At 46.0% G+C, this 20,506-nt stretch overlaps 2 protein-coding genes across 6 annotated transcripts in view; one reads left to right on the top strand and one right to left on the bottom strand.

The window, feature by feature from the left end:
- The window catches only part of AGK (acylglycerol kinase), a 73,216-nt gene extending 53,511 nt beyond the window's left edge, over positions 1 to 19,705 (top strand). For 4 of the 5 annotated variants that reach the window (XM_044246733.1, XM_044246731.1, XM_044246732.1 and 1 more), the window contains exons 10-16: positions 1,597 to 1,676; positions 4,662 to 4,719; positions 8,530 to 8,677; positions 9,075 to 9,172; positions 15,755 to 15,825; positions 17,677 to 17,761; positions 18,667 to 19,705. In XM_044246733.1, coding sequence (XP_044102668.1) covers positions 1,597 to 1,676; positions 4,662 to 4,719; positions 8,530 to 8,677; positions 9,075 to 9,172; positions 15,755 to 15,825; positions 17,677 to 17,761; positions 18,667 to 18,804 — 678 coding nt within the window. In that variant the 3' untranslated portion in view covers positions 18,805 to 19,705. Of the gene's footprint in view, positions 1 to 1,596; positions 1,677 to 4,661; positions 4,720 to 8,529; positions 8,678 to 9,074; positions 9,173 to 13,463; positions 14,783 to 15,754; positions 15,826 to 17,676; positions 17,762 to 18,666 lie in introns of those variants that run through there. The other variant, XM_044246734.1, reaches the window with a different exon arrangement.
- The window catches only part of DENND11 (DENN domain containing 11), a 51,700-nt gene continuing 45,965 nt past the window's right edge, over positions 14,772 to 20,506 (bottom strand). The window contains exon 10 of the mRNA XM_044246729.1: positions 14,772 to 14,789. The gene's annotated coding sequence lies outside the window, so the exon portion shown is untranslated. The remainder of the gene's footprint in view (positions 14,790 to 20,506) is intronic.

Here is a 20,506-nt window from a genome sequence, read left to right on the forward strand (position 1 = left end):
CAGGACCCTGGGATCATGACCCGAGCCGAAAGCAGAGGCTTTAACCCACTGAGCCATTTTTAATAAATTAAATGTTTATATTATTATTACAAACATAAATGTTTATAAATGTTATATTTCCCTGGCCATCGGTCTCCTTGCCCTCTCCCCCCGAGCCGCATACAGACACACCTGCTCTGTGCTTTCATAAACCTCGACGCCTGTCTGCGTCCTGTGAACCCGCTGCATTGTGCCGTCATCCTGTGTGTCTGCACACCCCCCTCGCACCCGGAGCTCTTTGAGGGCAGATACTTTTTGTATCGCTAGTCCCTAATATGGGATATGTATTCATTAGTGATGATTCCATGAAAAAACTGGTGAGCTTTCTACCATCTGGATGGTTCCAGGCCCTGCTGTGTTCCACAACATCCCCTTGGCCCTGGGACACTAGCATATCCTTGCTGTGCTGGGCCGAGGTGCCTCATCAGCACCTCTGTGCGTCGCCGTTTCTCGCCCGAGTTCCCTCCTCCTTGCTTAAGCTGGTGCAGGGACAGAAAAGCACTTGTGCTGCTTGAGCAGGTACACACCGAGGATGAGAGGCCGGTGTCTTTCCTTGTAAGCTGCTCTTATTAGTGCATAATTCTCCTGCAAATCCTTCACTTCGTTTCGGTGTCGTGGGATCAAAGTGGGATGGAGGGGAAGACTTCACGTCCTTTCTCTAGACCAGCATTTGACAGTGTCAAGGGTCCTCCAGTTCCTAATCTTCCACTGATGCTGGTTGTACGATGGCTTGATGGAAATCGAACTGATTCTTCCCCCATTTAGCAAGTTCTGGGGAGTCGTGTGTCTCACATGTGACAGCTCTGTTTAGAATATGGGCAGAGTCTTGGGCTTTGGCGGTAATTCTGAGCTATGGGAAAAGGACCTTTTACGACATATATCTGTATCTATATACACATATATGCACACATATATTTATACTTTAAGGAAGGTCCATCATGAAGTACAAGCTCTTAAAGACAGTGGCTCGACTGTGCATGTTTTCTATCTATTTCTTAACTCATAGATTTATTAGTAACTCACTGATTGTAATATGCAATATCTTACCATAAAGCATTGGACTAAATCCGAATCACTTTTTATTCTGACTTGTTACGACAGAGACCTAACTCTAGTTTTAGATATTCAGGTGAAACGTTTTAGAGTACCAGGATTTTCCTCTGACTTGAGAGCTCTTGGACCTCTAAAGAGAATGCAGGCTAAAATTAGCTTTGCCTTGGACGTGTCTCTGAGAGAGGAGAAATTCCGGCCGACTCAATGACTGACTGGTCAAAGGGCCAGTGTAGTCAGCCACTTCATAATTTAAGTCTGAAGTACGGTAACATGTTCCTGGCCAGCAGATTCATGAGGTCTAGTACAGAAAAATTAATTTCATTTTACAGTGTTGTTTACTCAGGTCCTTTTACTGACTACTCAGTTAATTTCTGAGATTCTGAACATCCTTTCTAGAATTTGGTTTGAGGAAAAGTAGGCCCTGAGCATTTGCTGGGTACTTACCTGTAGAGCATTCCAAGTAACTGTAATCCTTAACTGAAGATGAATGTACTTCACTTCCAGGGTGAAAAGGAACAGCCCGTGTTCGCAGTGACCGGCCTTCGATGGGGATCCTTCAGAGACGCCGGCGTCAAAGTTAGCAAGTAAAGCGTTCCTGTACTGATGTGGGATGATTTTTTTAAAACTATTTTTCTACTCCCGTCTTTGCGGTTTCAATATACAGTGGTCATCTAGGATGAAGTTGGATGGGCCTGGAGGTGAATTACTTATGAATAAGAGAGACAGAGGTTTAGATCTGACACACAGAAAGGCTAGGGAAGCTTCCCGTTTCCTCCACACTTGCCGGCAGTGAAGCGGCCGCGACGGCGTCCGTGTCTTTGGCCATGGTGTCCGAGCACAGGGCAGGCTCACGCTGGCCTGGAGTTGCCTGGCATCCTGCAGCCTGTGGGGCCGGCCCTGCGGGCAGCCCAGCCTCATGGAGCTTTTCCAGCCCTGAGAGGTGTTCTTGTTGAAAGCCTAGCGGATCGAGAGACCACAGGCTGCAGATGGAAAGAAAGGCGGACACCGGGCTGTGTTGTGAGCTGGAAGAAACGGGCCTGTCCGAGGCAGTGAGGGGAGGGCGGTGGCTGGCTTCCATGAGAGTGGACTTCTGTTCGGAGAGTTCACTGTGCTGCACGCAAACGCTGGCTTGGAAAGCGGCTGTGGGTGTTCTGTTCTGAGTGGAGGGTGGTGCAGGCGCAGGCTTCCCGAGGGGGCACTGACTCCGTGTCTGGTGGGTAGTGCTTTCTCTTTACCTTTTTTTTTTTTTTTTTCCTAATGTCGGCTTATGATTTTAGTATGGTTTAAATGAACTATGATCAGTCTCACAGCTTTTATCAAGAAGACGCCTCTTGTCCCTCATAAGCTTTCCTGCCACACTCTCTTTATGGAAATTTCTCTTACTTGTCTCACTTTGTTATTCCTGCTAATGAGGTTCTCGAGAGTGGAATGCCAGAGGGGGAGGTGCTGTATTGTTTTACAGGCTGCGCTGTTGAACATTTCACATTGTTTTTATTTGTAAGTTGGCTGTGATTACCTTGATTCCACAAATCACCATATGGTGTTATTTTATTTTATTAAAGATTTTATTCATTTGAGAGAGATGAGAGCGAATGAGAGTGCAGAAGTGGGGAGAGGAGGTAAGGGCAGAGGAGCAGCGGACTGGGATCCCACGGCAGGGCTTGATACTAGGACCCTGGGATCATGACCTGAGCCAAAGGCAGATGCGTAACCGACTGAGCCACCCAGGCACCCCAACAAATCACCTTATGTTTTATCTGTGATCTTGAATACCAGCAACTCACCAAGAGTAATTGCTTTATTTTCCCTGAAAATGTCTGGTGAGAACAAATTGCTTCGTGAAATGTGTTAATCAACAACTGAGCACTAGCATAGGTCAGCCCCTTTAGGAGGATCTCACACGCTTGCCCCTCTTTTGATTGTTTTTTGGAACAGTGAATTTTAAAATTTTGGTGGTGATTAACACCTCGACTGGGACCTTCCACGGAGTCCCTCTGTGTGCCGTAGGAGAAACAGTGGGCATGCAAGAAATGATTTCCTAGCTGGCCATTAGGTACAGGCATAGCGTCATTGGTAGAGATGAGTGTAACTATGGATAGTTAGGAATAAACTGCCTTTCTCTCTGGCTAGCTGGGAAATGAAATAAATTATTATGTAAGCTTAGAAAATCAGATGATCAAGGCCCTCATTAGTAGCATCATAGTATGATCCTGAATAATACTTAGAATGGCTCCACATTGCTCATTGGATTCTATCTAACCCCCTTATTCTGGCATTCAAGGCCCAGCTTGATCCGTCATCAACCGTAATTCCATAGTTACGTATCTTTACTTCTAAGACTTTGCTGTGGCTGCTGTTCTCAGTGTTTCCTGTGCCTTTGCTACTCCCCTTGCCTAGAATGACTTCTTTCCTTCTTTTGTGGATCTAAATCTGAGCCCGTTATCTTTTGAAATTCCACACCCTTACTTTGCTCTTGTGCAGGTCTGGTTGCCCCAATGATTTTCAGTCTGTAGTGATTTCTTGTCCCTTGACTCTCCTCACCAATAAATCATTATATATATATATGTATACATATATATATATGTATATATATTTGTATATTATATATTATATTTCCATATATTTATATATCAGTTGGCACTGATACACACACACACACACACACACACATAGCCATTTATTGTTTTCTGTTACTTTTTTGGGCTTTATTGTCTCAAATTATAAGCCTTCAAAGGCAGGAGTTTAATGCTTTTACTTCTTTTTCCTTCATATACATAGTAAATGCTAAATAAATGCATATTGAGTGGAATCAAATAGGGAGCCCTTAAGATGAGCTGGTAGGAGACAGAGATAGATTTTAAGAGAGGAACCTATTTTATGTCACTTTTCTAGTTCCCGTTAGGCATCTTTCTCTCTACACTAGCTTTTATGTATTTAGCAGTATGCAGTAGACACTCTTCGTTCCCAGATTTAACATTTCCCGTTTGGAAGCTGCATAACACGAGTAATGTGAAGTTAGGCTGATTTACAGATTTTAAGTGGTGTGTGCACGTGTGTGCGCATGCGCGTCTGTGTGTGAGAGAACATGGTAGACAGGATCCAGTCACTTTAGCATGTGAGTCACACACCAGACCACCCAGCATCTGCGTCTCATTGTGGCTTCATCATCCTCCACTCACTGCCCTTTTGAATGTAGACTCTGCTGTATTCTGTGGTTGAGAGTATATATCACAGCGATACCTGTGAATTGAGAGAGGGAGACGCGGATTATGTATTTCTTGTAAATTGCGAGGGTCTCTCCACTGTGTAACTCATTACGCACTACTTGACACGACATTGAAATGTAGATGAAAAACTTAACTGTCCTTCTTTTTTTCTGCTAAAGCACAATCCCCAGGCCTCCAGAGCTGGAGGTGGTGTATTCATAGTCCACCCCTCACCCTGGAGGTGACTGTGCAGGGTGTCCGCATGGAGGGGCACTTTTAACATACTATTCTTCTTGAATGATGTCTAGCCCTTTCAGAGTTCTCTTAATGTTCTAACCAGGTTTTTGTCTTGATCGTCCTCAGATACTGGTATCTCGGGCCTCTAAAAACCAAAGCAGCTCACTTCTTCAGCACTCTTAAGGTAAATGCAATTTCCAGTGTAGAAAGTTGCCCTGTGTTATTTTGTTGTTACTCTGTGATGTGTCAGTTTGGATTTTTAAAAATTCCCTGCTACAGATAGATATGACATGTTCCAAATGGGGCTGTTCACTCAGAGACGAACGCAGGAGGCGTCGCCGTTACAGAAGCCGTCGCCCCTCATCTACCAGCTCGTTCCTCCCTTACCAAACCCATAGTTAGTTTCTCTTTGATATTCCACTTCCTTTTGTTTATTCACTCACTCTTGCCAGACAAGCCTGGAATAGAATGCCTATATCTCATCAATTATTTGTAAGGGTGTCTGCATTAGTATCTGGAAATGAACTGGAGATTTGCATCCAAATGTATGTAACTGAACAGTCTCGTGTATAATAGAGTAGCTTTCACACTGTGCTAGCAAAAATATGGGTCGTGGTTCCTGTTTTGGACTGTACAAATAGGGACTATTTCTAGCGTCAGAGAACATTCCATCGGGCCCTGCTACTATTGCCTGTCCACTGACAAATGTTGTCCTAGAGAAAAGCTGAATGGTGTATATTAATGAAAATGCTAATAGCAAAGTCATCCTTATCTGTGGATGACATCCTGTGTTCAGCTTTTATGCAAATCAAAGCAGTATGTTCAAAAGTTGGCAACTCAGTCTGAAAATTGGCAGATCAAGTTTGTTGTGAAAATATTGGTTCTGATGTTAATATTCAGAGCGTCAAGCATTTTTCTAATTATAAAAGTGATGCATGTCCATTGCAAAACATTTGGAAAACATAGCTCCCTTTACCTTCTAAATAAATTCTTGTTGTGTTAAAGAAACGTAAAAATCAAAACCCCTAAGTACTGGGGGTGGCCACTTTACATGATTATGAGCATGAACTTGGAGGGCACTGCCTTTCTACACTGAAGGCACACCGTTTTAGTAAAATGCATTGTTACTCTTGCTTAGGGGATCATTTCAGTGGTGGAGTGGGGCTGCGTGGCTGTGTGTGTAAGCTGTCCCGTCAGGGAGAATGTAAACTCTTGCCGGCATTTCTTCAGCAAACGGTTATTAAATATCTAATGTGGACAGCCCTGCCATCTACTTGGCAGGTTCCTGCCCTCAAGGAGGATCCGTGTTTGGGGAGTGTGAGGCACCAGTAAAGCAGGGGCGTGGCAAGTGCTGGGAGAGCCTATGGAAAGACAAGGTGGGAGCAGTTGGGGGGGGGCAGTCGGATCTGCGTCAGGGGCAGCAGCCTTCCCAGGGCAGGGAACACTTCTACTCAAGTTTGAATCTATACAGGACTGCATAAAGGGCATTCCAGGTGGAGGAGCCAGGATGTGTGAAGTGGCCATGATGTCACGTGGCCGGGACAACAGAAAGGCAGGAAGGGGGGGTTCGAGGGAGGTGGTGGCAGGTTGGGCTGCGGCAGCTGACTTTGACCATGACAGTGTTGGGGAACTACTGAGTCTTAAGCAGGGGAGAGACATGAGCGGATCTGCATTTGAGAAAAGCTATTTGTCAGCAGTGTAGACAAGAGATTGCTTGTGAGTGTTTAAGGCAAGAGCACCAGATAGAAGATTGTTCAAGTAAGCCAGGGGAGAGGTGATGAGGTCCAGACTAGTTTGCAATCTAGAGTTTTCATGAACACCGACAAGATTAGAACAGGATCACGTGTGTGAAGAAAGATGCAATTTTCAGTTGGGCACACGGTGCAGACAGGCTAGGGATAGCCTGGAGGAATGGAAGCACCTGAAGGGCACCAGAGCTGCCCGTGAAGCCTGAGGGGAAGGGGCGGTCCCCGTGAGAGTCCCGGAGAGAGAGACCTGCTAGCCAGAGGGAACCAGAGCGTCAGGAAGCGGCAGCACAGAGTCTAAATCAGGGCAGGAAGGTGCCCGCTGCATTCAGCAGCCTCTGAAGGTTTGCTCACCTCCCAAGTAGAGGGGCTGAGCCCCCTCCACGGAAGTTAGGGAATAAAGGTAGGTTAAGCCGCACGGACAGCACTTCGAAAGGAAGGAAATAGAAAAGGCAAAAGCTAGTGAGAAACAGGGGGCCAGCCGAGTGTTGTTTTTATTGGAGAGGGGGCTGTGTCTTTCTACCCTGAAACAAAAGCCAAGAAGAAAGGAAAGAGGTGAAAGATAAGGAGATGCAGAGCAAGACTGAGTCGGCAAAGCCCGGGTGCAGTGGGGAGGGCATGGGGCCCACAGTGCTGGGTCAGCCTTGGACAGAGGAAGGGCGCCTTTTTCCTTGAGAAAGGAGAAAACTAGAACAGAGGTCCAGGTGCAAACAAATTTATAGAGTGTTAGGCAGTTCTCCCTGACGTCCTGATGGTCTCACTGAAGCATGGGGAGCAAGGTGATCTGTTGAAAATGAGGTGGGTGGTCGTGGTGGGGGATTTTGAAGAGAGATGAAAATAGGGAGCTTTGGAAGGATTATCCAGTGGTACTGAAGACCCGAGACCAAGAATTTGTCGTGGCACAGGTTTACTGACCCGGAGTGTTAGTTGCCCCTCTAATAACATGGGGCCACAATATGCGATACAGATAGTTAGTGACAGGATTGATCCAGAATAGGGGCTTTTCAGGGCACATGATGCAATGCCAAAGACACAGGAGGACCAACAGTGATGGGAAAAAGAGTCACTTAAGGTAATCAGCTGTTAATTAGGCACTGAAGGAGAATGGTGTGGTCAGGGACTGGAATTCTCGGTGGGATTGGAAATTTGGTGTGGGGTTGGATCTACAGGGGCCAAAATATAACACCCTTTTCTTACTCTTCTGAGTTTGAACCAAGTTATGAAAAAAAATGCAGGAACCAGGCAGATGGAGATCAAAATACCAGCTTTCTAAATGTCAGCAGGACTAAAGGACATAGCTTAGATAATGCGGTCACAGATTTCCAGATACTCTGAATTGAATTCACCCCTTTAAAACATCTCCTTTAGGGCAGACACTGCCATAGGAAGCCAACTGCACGAGGAAGCAGAGAGTTCCCAGGACAGCCACTTTGGGGGACAGAGGGAAAGAGAGAGGAGCCAGAATTGTTACTCCTTTGTCATTCACCACATGGAAACCTGAGAATAGGGGAGTGGGTCACCCTGAAAGACATACTGAACACAAAAGAATCAGAAGAACAGAAGAATATGGGACGTGGTTAGGGAGTAGGGCATCAAGCTTTTAGATTTCCAGGATGGAGTCGTTCTGGGTAACAGGAAGGACCAGGATGTGGCCGTGGAAATGGGAAGCCAGGGGGTTAGAGAGCACATGAGGGGCTGAGTGACTAGGGAGTATTTTAATTATTCCTGTGGACACTGATGAGACTGAATTGGGGTATCAAGAAGTAGAAGACAAACAATCTAGAGTCTGAGAATGATGGTCCTTGAAGCCTTGGCTCGATCATGAGGCTAGCCTGAGCCATTCTGGGCTCCGAGTGGAATAGGATTCCGGAAGGGAAGAAGGTATTTGATGCATTTCATTTTTGTGTCACCATCTGTAAACCAAAGATAAATTTATTATGGGATGATTCTCTCTTTATTCGTACTGATTTTTTTTTTTGACAAGTATAAATAGTGGTAGTCTACTTGGACTTCTCTGCTCTGTGTGAGAACAGTGAAGGCAGCCGTCACCCAGTTCCTGGTTTTCAAGACCAGCCTTCAGTAAGAAAAGAAACTGAGGAGTCTGTGCTCCAGAGTAGAGCTAATTCCGTTCCATGAGATGATTAATTCGCTTGCAGGCAGGCGTAGGTGGGTGACTGACCTTTGCAGGGCTCCTCCCTGAGTTTGGACTTCGGTGCGCATGACAAGTTTTTCTCTCTTCACATTAAAAGGAGTGGCCTCAGACACATCAAGCGTCCATCTCGTACACGGGACCTACAGAGAGACCTCCTAGTGCAGCAGAAGAGAACCCTCCTCGGCCCTCTTTGTACAGGAGAATATTACGCAGGCTCGCGTCCTACTGGGCGCAGCCGCAGGACGGTGAGCCGCATGCTGGGTGCAGAGCCCTGGTTGGTTTGGGCCCCCAGACCCGTGTGAGCCACTTGCCTCATGCAGGAGAGGCCCTTTAAGGACCCAGACCAGCACTGTCCGATGCATGGGAACAGCCTGCGTCACTGGTGACAGATCATGGCTCCCTCTTTCTGGCACTGACCTTTATGTCGTCGTGCTGGCTTTGGCAGGGATGTTTGGGTATAGAGACTTAACTGGGAGCCTGGCTCCTCCTCCTGTGTGTGAGAAGCTGGGCGATAAATCAAAGTGAGGCAGAGTCCGCAGGCAGGCTTGGGTGGTCAGGCTGAGCGCCGGCAGCTCGCCGTTGGTGGGGGAGTGGGGAAAGGTTAGCAGAAGAAACTGACCCGAATATAATGCCCCCACACAGCCCTTTCCCGAGAGGTGAGCCCTAAGGTCTGGAAAGAAGTGCAGCTGTCCACCATCGAACTGTCCATCACGACGCGGAACAGTCACCTTGACCTGACGGTGAGTGGGCCTTTTTTATTAGCAAGGCCTTTGGTATCTGGGAAGAGTGGCAAAGGCCACCTGCCCTTCCACTAATTGGGTATTTTTATTTTAGCCTTTCTGGGGAGAGAAGAAAGGGTCAGGGGAAAGAACATATGGTGTGGTTTTAAGGAATAATAGCAATGGGAAGAAACAGTGGAGTGAGGCGGGAGGTTTAAGCTTGGCGGGCTCTGAGCCAGTATTCTGGGCCCTGCTTCGTAGCCGCCAGGCTTTCTGAGACTTGAGGGCAGAAGACCGTTAGAAACAAAAAGTTAGCCCGCTTCCTTTTGTCTCAGGAAAAAAAAATTGTGGAACTTTTACTTGAGCGAATATCACTATTTTTGTGACACTATTAAATATATGGATTTAGGTCCCCAGGAGAAAAAAAATACACATACTCATATGCATAGAGTCCTCGCTGCTGACACGCATGGTCCATACGGTGGCTGCTAGACCTGTGGCTCTTTGAGTCAGATAAAATCTAGCACTCACTTCAGGTGCGCATCAGCCACACGTGGCTGGCAGCTGCCGCACTGGAAAACAGTTGCCAGCACAGATACAAAATGCCGTCAGTGCAGAAAGTTCTGGATGGTGCGCCTGTTGACCAGATGCTAAAAAAATGTTGAAATACAGCAGAGGTTGACAAAACTGGCCTGCCCCCTATTTTTGTTTGGTGGCACACAAACTAAGAATTGACATTACGTTTTTAAATGGCTGTGAGAAAATCAAGAGAGTATTTTGTGATACGCAGAAAGAATACAAAATCCAGGTTTCAGTATCCATAAGAAAAGCCTTATTGGAGCAGCCACATTCACTCACCCGCGCGCTGTCTGGGGCTGCTTTCGTGCCCTGAGGACGGCAGAGTCGGTCGTTGCCTCCGACTCCGCGGCCGTCCAGAGTCTCCTGACCCGCGCTCTAGAAGAAACCTGAGTAGTTTGTATTCGCCAGAATGCTAATAGGAAAGCTACCCTGACCTGTGGATGTGTTACGATGTTGGGTTTTATGCAGATCCACGTAGTCGCGCACACTTGACCTGGTCCGTCTGGAGGCAGCAGGTGGACTCGAACGGGGTGATGAGCGTGCGCATGTGCCCGGGAGTCTGGCTCTGATGTTTCGTGGAGGAGCGGGTCGCTTTCTAATTAGGAAAGTAACACGTGTCCTTCGCAAAACATGGGGTAACACAGCTTCCTTCACCTCCCAGCTGGACTGAAGAGTTAAATTAGGAAATTCATGAAGCATAGAGTGAAATGGAGGTGATTATCAGTATAAACGTGGGGAGGACCAGGCCTTTCTAAGCATGGCGTCTAAGGCGCAAATCACATCGATGCATTTGTCTACTTACAATTGAAGAAACTAGAAACAAAAACTTTCATGACAAATTGGGAAAAAGAATGTGCTAGAGCAGGAGTTAATAGCTTTCCTTACGGTAAGCGGGCCTTTATTCTTAGCAAAGCCTTTGGTATCTGGGAAAAGATATACTGGCTCAGAGCCCGCCAAGCCCCGCAACAAACTCTTAAGAAGTAGGCAAAGGACTCCTTTAAGTAACAGGCACGAGCAAAAACAGAAATTCACAAAGAACATAAACTTGGAAAAATAGCTTCTATTTGCTAAATACGTCCTTTCTGCCAGGCACTGTCTGAGAATTTTACATCCTGTCAACTCCTGTAATTCTTATAACTACATTACCAGGGAGACATAACTTTTATATGTGTGTAATAGGTCAGGAAACAGGAAAAGTGTTCAAATCGAAGAAATGCAAATTTAAAAGAACAACGAAATGTCCTGAATTAAGCATGCTGGGTTGTGCCGTGTTGGTGTGCATGGGGAAATGGGCATTCATGCAGTCCTGCTGAATCTGTAAATCACAACACCCTTTCTTGGTGTCTTGCTGGTCTCTCCAAAGCATCTAAAAAAGACTTACTAGGGCCAAGGGTGTGCTTCTATTTCTAGGAGTTTGTCCTACAGGAATAATCAGATGCACACACATACATAGTGTAGCCATTCCCTTATTTCTTACATAATGGAATTCAGCAAAGACTGGTGAAAATGGAGGTATTAAGGTTGAAAAACAGATTTTATGCTAGAGGAATTTCAAAAAGAAAGATAAAATTTCTAATTATACATTGCTTTTATACCTTGTCTCTGATAATAGGTATTTCTAGTATTTTGTTCTTGCTGTTTAATATGGCTCTTTTCTCTGATGACGGAATACCAATGAAGGGACGGAGTTGGGTCCAGGCTGTGATTGTGGCCCCAGATTAGCCACATGCAGAGTGCCGAGCGCTTTTAATCTTGGTGCCAATTATGGGAGCATAAGATTCTGTGCTGTTATCACAAGGAGCAGCACATTTGTTTTCTGTTTCCACACCTCTTTAAAAGCAAATGCAATAAGATATTCAAAGACAATGAAGCTGCCATGTGATAGCTCCAAACTCGTTTATCATTTATAAAAGTACATTCAGAGTCAAAGAGGTTTTAAGGGGTGTGGAATGTGTGAAAATTAGGATCTCTTGTACAGCTCTGTTCACTGTATTTATAATAGCAAAATATGCGAAACAAATGAACCAGGGGACTGATGAAATCTATTCTGGTACATTTATTTAAGACGTTCTCTCTTTAGTGACATGGAAAGATACTCATCATGTATTGTTAAAACCCAGGCTGGTATGATATGCATCACATGATTCTCTTTTTCTTTAAAAAGAAACACTTGCACCTATCATTGTGCTTTGTGAACGATGGAGGTAAGGCTCCAATTTTATAATCTTAGCCCAGAGAAAGCCACTTGTCCAAGCACCATTTACTGAAGTAAGCCCCTATTCTACAGTGAGAGCTGGTGTCCCTTGGGCATGTTTGTAGGTTCTCTCTTCAGTTGTTCTGTTTGTCTAAACCTGTATTAGTACTGTGCTACTTTTGATTATCTTCGTTTTACAATGAGTCCCCTCTGCTTTTCTTCTTTAAGAGTCTCGTTGGCTATTCTTGGCTCTTTGGCCTCTATAAATCCCTTAGAAGGTTTATTTTATGAAGTTCCATATAAAAATCTGTTATTTGGGGTGCCTGGGTGGCTCAGTGGGTTAAGCGTCTGCCTTCAGCTCAGGTCATGATCTCAGGGTCCTGGGATTGAGCCCCGCATCGGGCTCTCTGCTCAGTGAGGAAACTGCTTCCCCCATCTCCCCTGCCTACTTGTGATCTCTGTCAAATAAACAAAATCTTTTAAAAAATCTGTTATATTGATCACAGGATTACACTGAATGTGTAGATCAATTGTAGGAAAAATGACACTTCTCTAATATTGACTCTTCTGTTGTATGAACGTGACATAGCTCTTCATTAGGCTGGTAATGCCTTTCAGGGAGGTTTTATGGATGTGCTGGATATGATCCTGGTTATTTTAAATTTTCATAAGATTATAGATGGTATCCCTTAAAATTTTGTTTTTAAATATTTGATTTAGATGGACATGTAATTGACTTTTTAAATACTGATACTGAATCAACAACTGTATGACTAAATTCTTACTAATTTATGGATTCCTTTGGATTTTGTATAGATTCAGTCATATCAGCCGCAAATAGTGCAAGTTTTGTTTTTCCTTTCAAATACTTAGCCTTCTAATCTTTTCTCTCGCCTCACTGCCTTGGCCAGGACCTCAGTCCAGTGTTCAGTAGGAGTAGCAATAGCAGCATTGTTTTCGGACTCCTGCTGGTTTTCATTGTGGGGCCCCCAGGTGGCTCAGTTGGTTAAGCATCTGCCTTTGACTCAGGTCATGATCCTGCATTGGGCTCCTTGCTCAGCAGGGAGCTGGCTTCTCCCACTGCCTGCTGCTCCCCCTGCTTATGCTCGCTTGCTCTCTCTCTTGAACAAATAAATAAAACCATATATATATATATATATGTATGTATGTGTGTAATATATGTATGTATGTTTGTAATATATGTATGTATGTAATATTTATGTATGTATGTATATAATATATATGTATGTATGTATGTAATATATATATGTATGTCTATATATGTGTGTGGTTTCATTGCTATGTTCTTGAGTTTGGTGGGATTTTTTTTTACAGATACCTTTTATAAGAATAAGGAAGTTTCCTTTTGTTCCTAATCTATGAAGAGTCTTATCATGAATGGGTATTTAATTTTATCAAGTTTCTTTCTAGCATCTTTTGAGATAATCATGTGAATCGGTCAGTACCCTCCGCTGATTTCTGCACTTGGACTATTCACTAGACTTCTATGACAATTGTCTACTCACCTTCTCCTCTCAGGTGGCTAATACACCTTTCAGGCTCTGCGTGCCCCACCCTGAGCGGCCGGCCTTCCCTTCCACCCGTCGGCGGCTGAGCTCCATCCAGTCTGCCCCTCAGCTGGTGGCTGTAATTCCGTGCATGCAGTTGTTCAGGCCAGACCTCTTGGAGCTGCCCTGTCCCCCCTCACGTCTAATCTTGGCTTCTAAATACTGCCCGTGCTTAACACAACGCCCCTGCTAACTGTTCCAAGCCACCGATGTCTTTTAGCTGCGTGACTGCATAGATTCTTGAATGCGGCACCCCCCACCCCCCGCCTTATTCTCCAACTACAGCAGCCAGAGAGGTCCTGTTGAAATGGAGCCAGATCCTATTTTCTCTGCTTGGAATCTTCTCCCGGCTCCTCATTTCTCTCAGCCTCAGGGCCTTGCAATGGTCTACAGGCCCTTGGGCTCGGGCCTCCCCTCTGCTCTGACTTCGTCTCCCGACGTCGTTCCTCTCACTCTGCTCCGGCCTCCGGCTTCCTTGCTGTTCTTTCCCGTGTCAGACGCGCTTCCTCCGCACAGCCCTGCCCTGGCAGTTCCCTCTGTGTGGGTCGCCCTGCCCTAGGCCAGTGGTTTTAGTCCTTGGGAACGTGTTAGAAATGGACATTCTTGGGCCTCACTCACCCCAGATCTACTGAACCATCAACTGTGAGCACGGGGCCGCGGTCCGAGTTTAAACAGGCGTTCCGGGTGATACTTGCTCACGTCGGAGAACCACAGTCCTGGGTACCCCCCTTGCTCATTCTCTCACCTCCTACATGTCTGCTCAGAGCTGTTTCTCCATGAGGCTCACCCAGACCGTCTTTAAAAATGTCACTCCGACCACCCACACCATCTGGTGTTTCTTGTGGTTTTTTTCCTTCATTTTTCTAATAAATGCTCATATACTTCTCATATACTTATGTTCTAATATACTTTATAACTTACCAATTGTTTCTATCTATAATTTACTGTTTCTGTGCTTCTAATATGCTTCTAATATATCCTGTAACTCGTTATTTTATTATGGTTAGATTTTATTTTTTGGTTTATTCCCTCCACTCTGCCCAGTAGAAAAATTCTTGGTAAGCAGAAATACTTGGTTTTTCAGTTCACTGGAGTAACCCAAGCACCTAGAAGAATTTATGGTAGTCAACACTAAATTGTTGCATAAAAGGTGAGCTGAGAGCCGAGGCATCGCCTCGGTGTTCTGTAATTCCCGGGCGAGAGAGAAAGCTGTGCTTCGGTGGTGCTCTTTAATCTTAGGCAGAGGCTGTCTGCTCCCAGCAGCTCATGGATTATCCTGGGGCAACAGATTTTGAACCTGTCCAAAAAGAAACAATACCCGTGTTTGAAGCAGGCCCAGAAGCATTGGTTCCGATTTAGAGAGAGCCCGGTTCGAACTGCTAGCCACTGGCTGGGAGAGAACTGGGGGAGTGGCCCAAGAACCAGGTCTGGTTTTATAGCCGCTGCCTTGCAGCTCAGTTCTTCCAGACCTTTTGCTCGGTGGTAATGAGAAGTCTTTAAACTATCACCATGGCAGAAAGGGACTATTGCTCTTCGCCTCTGGTTGCATAGCAAAACTGCACATAGCACGTTTGAAAACACACACTTGGGGGGCACCTGGGTGAATCCTTGAAGCATCTGACTCTTGGTTTCGGCTCAGGTCTTGATCTCTTGGGTCACGGGATCTAGCCTTATGTCCGGCTCTGCAGTCAGTGGGGAGGCGGCTTGAAGACTCTTTCCCTCTGCCCCTCCCCCCACTTGCTCACACTCTTCTTTTTTCAAATAAATAAATCTTTAAAAAAACAAAAAACCCACATATACTTGGGCTCTGCATAGCAAGAAGCTGATCCCGCGGGTGTGATGTGAGGCTGATGCACAGTGAAGACGGAGTCCGGCTGGGGTAGATGGGCTGGAAGTTGACCCACGGGGAGAGGACCCCAGAGACCACAGCAGCTGTGATGGTTAGTGTCAGAACTTCCCAAACCTCCTACTCTGAGTTCTGACAAACCCAAGTTTTTGTTTAGCTTATCTGGGTAGTGATGAGTTTTATGGTATGTAAATTGTACTTCAGTAAGGGTCTTAATGTTAAAAAAAAAAAAAAAAAATATATATATATATATATATATACATACACATACATACACATACATATTTTCAGGATTAAGTTACTAAAAGTGAAGGTCTCTATATAATAAATAGCTTTGACCTCTGAGGCTGAAGGAGGACAACAGACTGCGTTAGCCAAAATGGTGAGTAGTAATGTCAGTGTCCTTGACCTTCCAGAGCCAAGAAGACTTCATGAACATCTGCATTGAGCCTGACACGGTCAGCAAAGGAGACTTCATAACCATAGGGTAAGTGGGCTGCGGTTTGTAGGAAACGTGCGCTGAGTAGTTCGTCTTCTAGAACCTACTGTGCAGATCCCCATGAAGTCGAAGACAGACCCCGTGGAGGACTTGTGTGGTTTGGGGACTGTGTAGCCTCTTTCCTTCCAGTGTTTGGGTCGACATGTAGGACACACCTCTCCAACTTCGGCCTTCCCTGTTAGTTTTGGGAAAATCCGAGTGTGGGGGCAGCTGCCTTTCCAGGGAGATGAAGGACTCCTGGGAGCACGGCCCAGTGTCCGAAACCTTGGCTCAGGGTCAGGGTTGCTGGCTACAAATCTCGATCCCGCCACATCCTGGCCTCACGACTGGGAAAGATCGGTAAATTCACTGGCTCTTTCCTCTGTGGAACAGAATACCGTGATCACCTCTAACTACCTCAGGCTTGTTTCGGAGTCTCCAGTGCGAGGACGTGTGGGGAAGTCTTTCTCCTAGGGAAGCACCTTACCTAACCTTGTCCTCCTTCCAGGGCAGTAATGGAAAACCCGCAGAGCTATGGAGCACTTGCACAATCTCCCGGCTTTTCCCCTTTTCCACTGAAAAAATATCCCCCAGTTCTGTCTGATTTGTGAAGCCCGACCTCTGCCGGAGGCTTATTGGTTAAGAGCGCTCTAACCCCCCATCCGGCTGCTTCAGCACAGCCTCTGAGCCCACAGGTTGCCATGGCACCTTGGGAATCTGCTCAGCGATGGTGGCGTCCTGCTTTGTCTCCGAGCTCCCTCTTGTGCCCACGGAAGGAGCAGACATCGCTGCTGCCCTAGCCCCGTCTCCATGGCTACTCCATTATCCGCACCAGCACCCGCGGCAGAATGTCTTTGCTTTGTAGTGTTCTTGCCTTTGGTACAAATTCTTCAGATGCTGAAGAGCTGATTCTGCAGCCTTTGATTTCCTCGCTGTATGTGTAGTAGAAGGAAGAAAGGGAAACCTTTCCCTTCTCCTAGACAGTGTCTAGAAGCCACACACTGTCTTAATTGAGAGTCTGGCCCACAGGGCCTGCTGTACTCAAATCTCCTCCATAAAACTGACATCCCAAAATAGAAAACCGATTCTATTGCTCAATGCAGGTGAAGTCAGATGTTCTGCACCACCGCTGTCCTCGTCTTCGGCAGCAGGAACACGGCTTCCTTTGGTCTCTCCAGGAAGTGGGACTGAGTACTGTTTCCTCTGGGTATGGGACTAGAACATTATGAGGTTACTCTAGAAAACTCTGAAGCTTCATATACTAAAGAATTAATGTTATCATTTAATGATAAAGAATGGACTGATTTACTTGGATTAGCTTTTCCTCTTCCCGTTGACCATGACTGGCTCCCAAGGATATGTGTGCATGAGGAGAGAGAGAGAGGGAGTGTGTGTGTGTGTGTGTGTGTGTGGTCTGATAGGTTTACTATAAGGCAGAGATAGTAGTATGCTAAGCAGACTGTTAATAGGACTATAGAGAATCATATACATGAAATGTCTACTTTAAAAAATGTTTTCTCCTTCAAGTAATGAGAGACTCACAAGTTTAGTACTTTCCCTAAAAAAAATTTCAGTCTAATTTCTAAATTCAGGATTTTTAATGACCCGAGAATTAGGTACAGAATCACTCAGTCTTAACTTCACACGCCGTTGTCTGCAGCAGGTTAACCTCCTTACTCGGGAATACCTGTCACACTGCTAAGCAAGAATCATCGTGGGAAAGTTATTCACAAAATCCCATGGTTCAGCATCATGGCATGAGTCCATCTGTTTAAGCTCAACGAAGGAGCTCGCTACGCTCTTGGGGTCGCGTGCAGTCGCCGGCCTGGCGTCTGAACATGCTTTCTCCTGTACCGACAGAAGCAGAAAGGTGCGGGACCCCGGGCTGCGTGCGGCCGGCACCGAGTGTCTCCAGGCCAGCCAGTGCACTCTGCTGCTTCCCGAGGTGAGCGGGGCCGCCCGTCTTCCTTTCGAGAAACAGACCCTCCTGTCTGGTTGCCTAGTGTGGGCTGAGCACTTGGCCAGGCTTGGGGTGACGTTAGGGGATACTCTAGAGGAGAGGTCGCCCTTGGAGCCCCGGATGCCCGGGGCTGAGCTGGGGACTCCTGAAGACTTCCAGCATGGGTCAGCACGGTTCCGCAAGGTGATCTTTACACCTCCTGGCCTTTCTTTTCCTGCATGTCCATTATGCAGGGGTTACTGTGCTTTAAGACACACACAGTTCGCTAGCTGGCAGATACTCATAGCAGAGCCTACCTTCACTTTTTTTTTTTTTTAAATAAAGGACCTAGAAACAGTTTTGGGGATGGCACTGAGGTCTCCTGTATTAGAAAATGCTGAGCTTGGAATACCTTATACAAGTGGGGAAAATGTTAGGAATGTAGTCTAAATTGTGTAGTCTTCCAAGAAGTCCTAGCTCAGGAGGAAGTTCCCGCAGATGGCGTCTGCACACTCGGGGCCCGTCATCCCACGGTATTCAGAAAGGATTGTAGGTAAAACAGACGCTGTTCCCCACAGTGGGTGGCACTGTCGTTTCAACATAGCCACTGTTGAACTAAATGCATGAATTAGGGAAGGTTTTACAGACTCTGTAACATATAATGTTGCTGTACTTGAGGGATAAAGCCTAGTAAGTCCTAAAGAAGAACCATGAAAATAACAAGCGGACTTCACGGCTTTCCTAAGCTGAGGGCTGAGAAGGTCCTAGAACATTGTATTTTAGGAATTCCTGGAAGGTGCGGCAGGACCCCTGTATTTTAGTAAATATTTTTAACTCATGGCCTTGTTTCTCAAATTCCCAAATACTCTGGGAGGTGAGAGAAGCCGACCCCTGTCTCCTTCTCTCCACAGGGAACGGGGGGCTCTTTCAGCATCGACAGTGAGGAGTACGAGGCGATGCCTGTGGAGGTGAAGCTGCTCCCCAGGAAGCTGCAGTTCTTCTGTGATCCCAGGAAGAGGGAACAGTTGCTGCCCAGCGCGGCCCCGTGAGCTATCAAGGTGGGGAGCCGGCCGCCCCCACGCTGCACTTTAGGCCTCCGATGGGACCAGAAGCCTCCCCTGTCCCCGCAGTGTTGTCCCAGGACCCTAGGGCACCTCCATGGCAAGTACCCTGCCCTCGCAGCGCTTCCCCCTACTCCGAGCTTCCCGCTAGCGCATGCTCAGCCTTCGCTGCGCCCCCTGCTCCCGCCTCCAGTGGTCTGCCCCAGGGGGGTCCGGAGAGGCCCACCTGCGCAGGCTGGGACAGGGCTAGACCTCCTTGGTCCCCATGCGTGCAGCCACAGTCCAGGCCTCCCTGGTCTCGCCCGGGACTTGAGGGGGTGCGGGTGCCTGCTCTCTCCACTGCTGTCCTTTTTCTAGGCTTCTCCACGGGTGCTGCTACTGTCTGAGCTCAGATTCGAATTAAGCTTGTTTCAATCCAACGACCTGGGAGGGGTTTTTGTCTTCAGCCCTCACTAAGAAACTTAGTTTGTATTATTTTTTAAAGTAGTGCTTAACTATGGGTTTGCATGAGAACCACCTGGGATGCATGTTAAAAACTGACAGGCTTGGGGCACCTGGGTGGCTCAGTGGGTTAAAAACTGACAGGCTTGGGGCTCACTCCAAACCTGGTCACTCAGTCTGGGAGTGGAGCCCAGGAATCTGCATTTGTAAAAAGCAGGCACCCTCCCCCAGGTGCTTCTACTCCAAGAGGTCCCCCAACCTCACCTGTTCACCGTTGTAAAGCATACCCCCCCCACTATTATGCTTACGCACCCCCAAGAGCATTTTGAAAGATCATGTATCCCCCTTCTAGATAACAACTTAAGAGTTGCCAAAGTATGTGTTTCCTGGTGTCCTGTAAATATTGATTATTTTAAAATAAAACTGTTATATCACTCTTTTAAACATATTTGGTGCAATTTAAATATAGAGCAATTTGATACTCTCCATTAACAAAAATAAACCAATAGGTTCTTTGGTATTTCCATTCTGTGTTCAGCAAAGAATGCTATCATAATGTAATGTATTTTCAGGCCTGAAATTTTATCACTTATCCTATTTTCTTGCCAACAAAAATATAAGTGGAAATTATTTTTTAGCGTTAACTTGGTACAGGATTAACTATACTGATGAAAACCATACTGCAGATTTTTGATAATTAAAAACTAACACTTTTAGAATGCTCTTTACCTTAATGAGTCCAAGAACATTATTTCCAGCTAAGATTAAAACAGGATTCAATTTATATTCCTTGTTTCATTTTTTATAGATCGAAGCACCTAAGTTAGACGAGAGAACGAATTCTCATGTCATACAGCCCTTTTAACTTAATAGCTTGATTAAATCTTCCTTTTGTTTGTTGAAAGAACTAGAAAGTACCTGATTTGCTAAGGATTTGTAAGTCCCTTTATCATTCATTTTTAATACCACCATCAGGAATTTTCCTGTATTTGGTTGCCCCTGAGGTTTCCATACTCCAGAGGGCAGAGCCCGGAACAAATGAGCTATGAGCCTTTCTTTTTCTAAAAAGGGAGCATGGAGTGAAGGGGGGAAAGGGGAAGAAGAACTCACAGGCCTTGGCCACAAGCTCATTCCCCAGACAGATCAGTTTTCGGACCATATGAATCCCCTGGAGAATGAAGACCAATGCTTAAAAGGATTATAAAGCAGCTACAAAGAGCATATGAAGGAAGATCACTAAAAACAAGGC

This window comes from Neovison vison, chromosome 4 (assembly GCF_020171115.1).
Source record: "Neovison vison isolate M4711 chromosome 4, ASM_NN_V1, whole genome shotgun sequence".
Classification (NCBI taxonomy): domain Eukaryota; kingdom Metazoa; phylum Chordata; class Mammalia; order Carnivora; family Mustelidae; genus Neogale; species Neogale vison.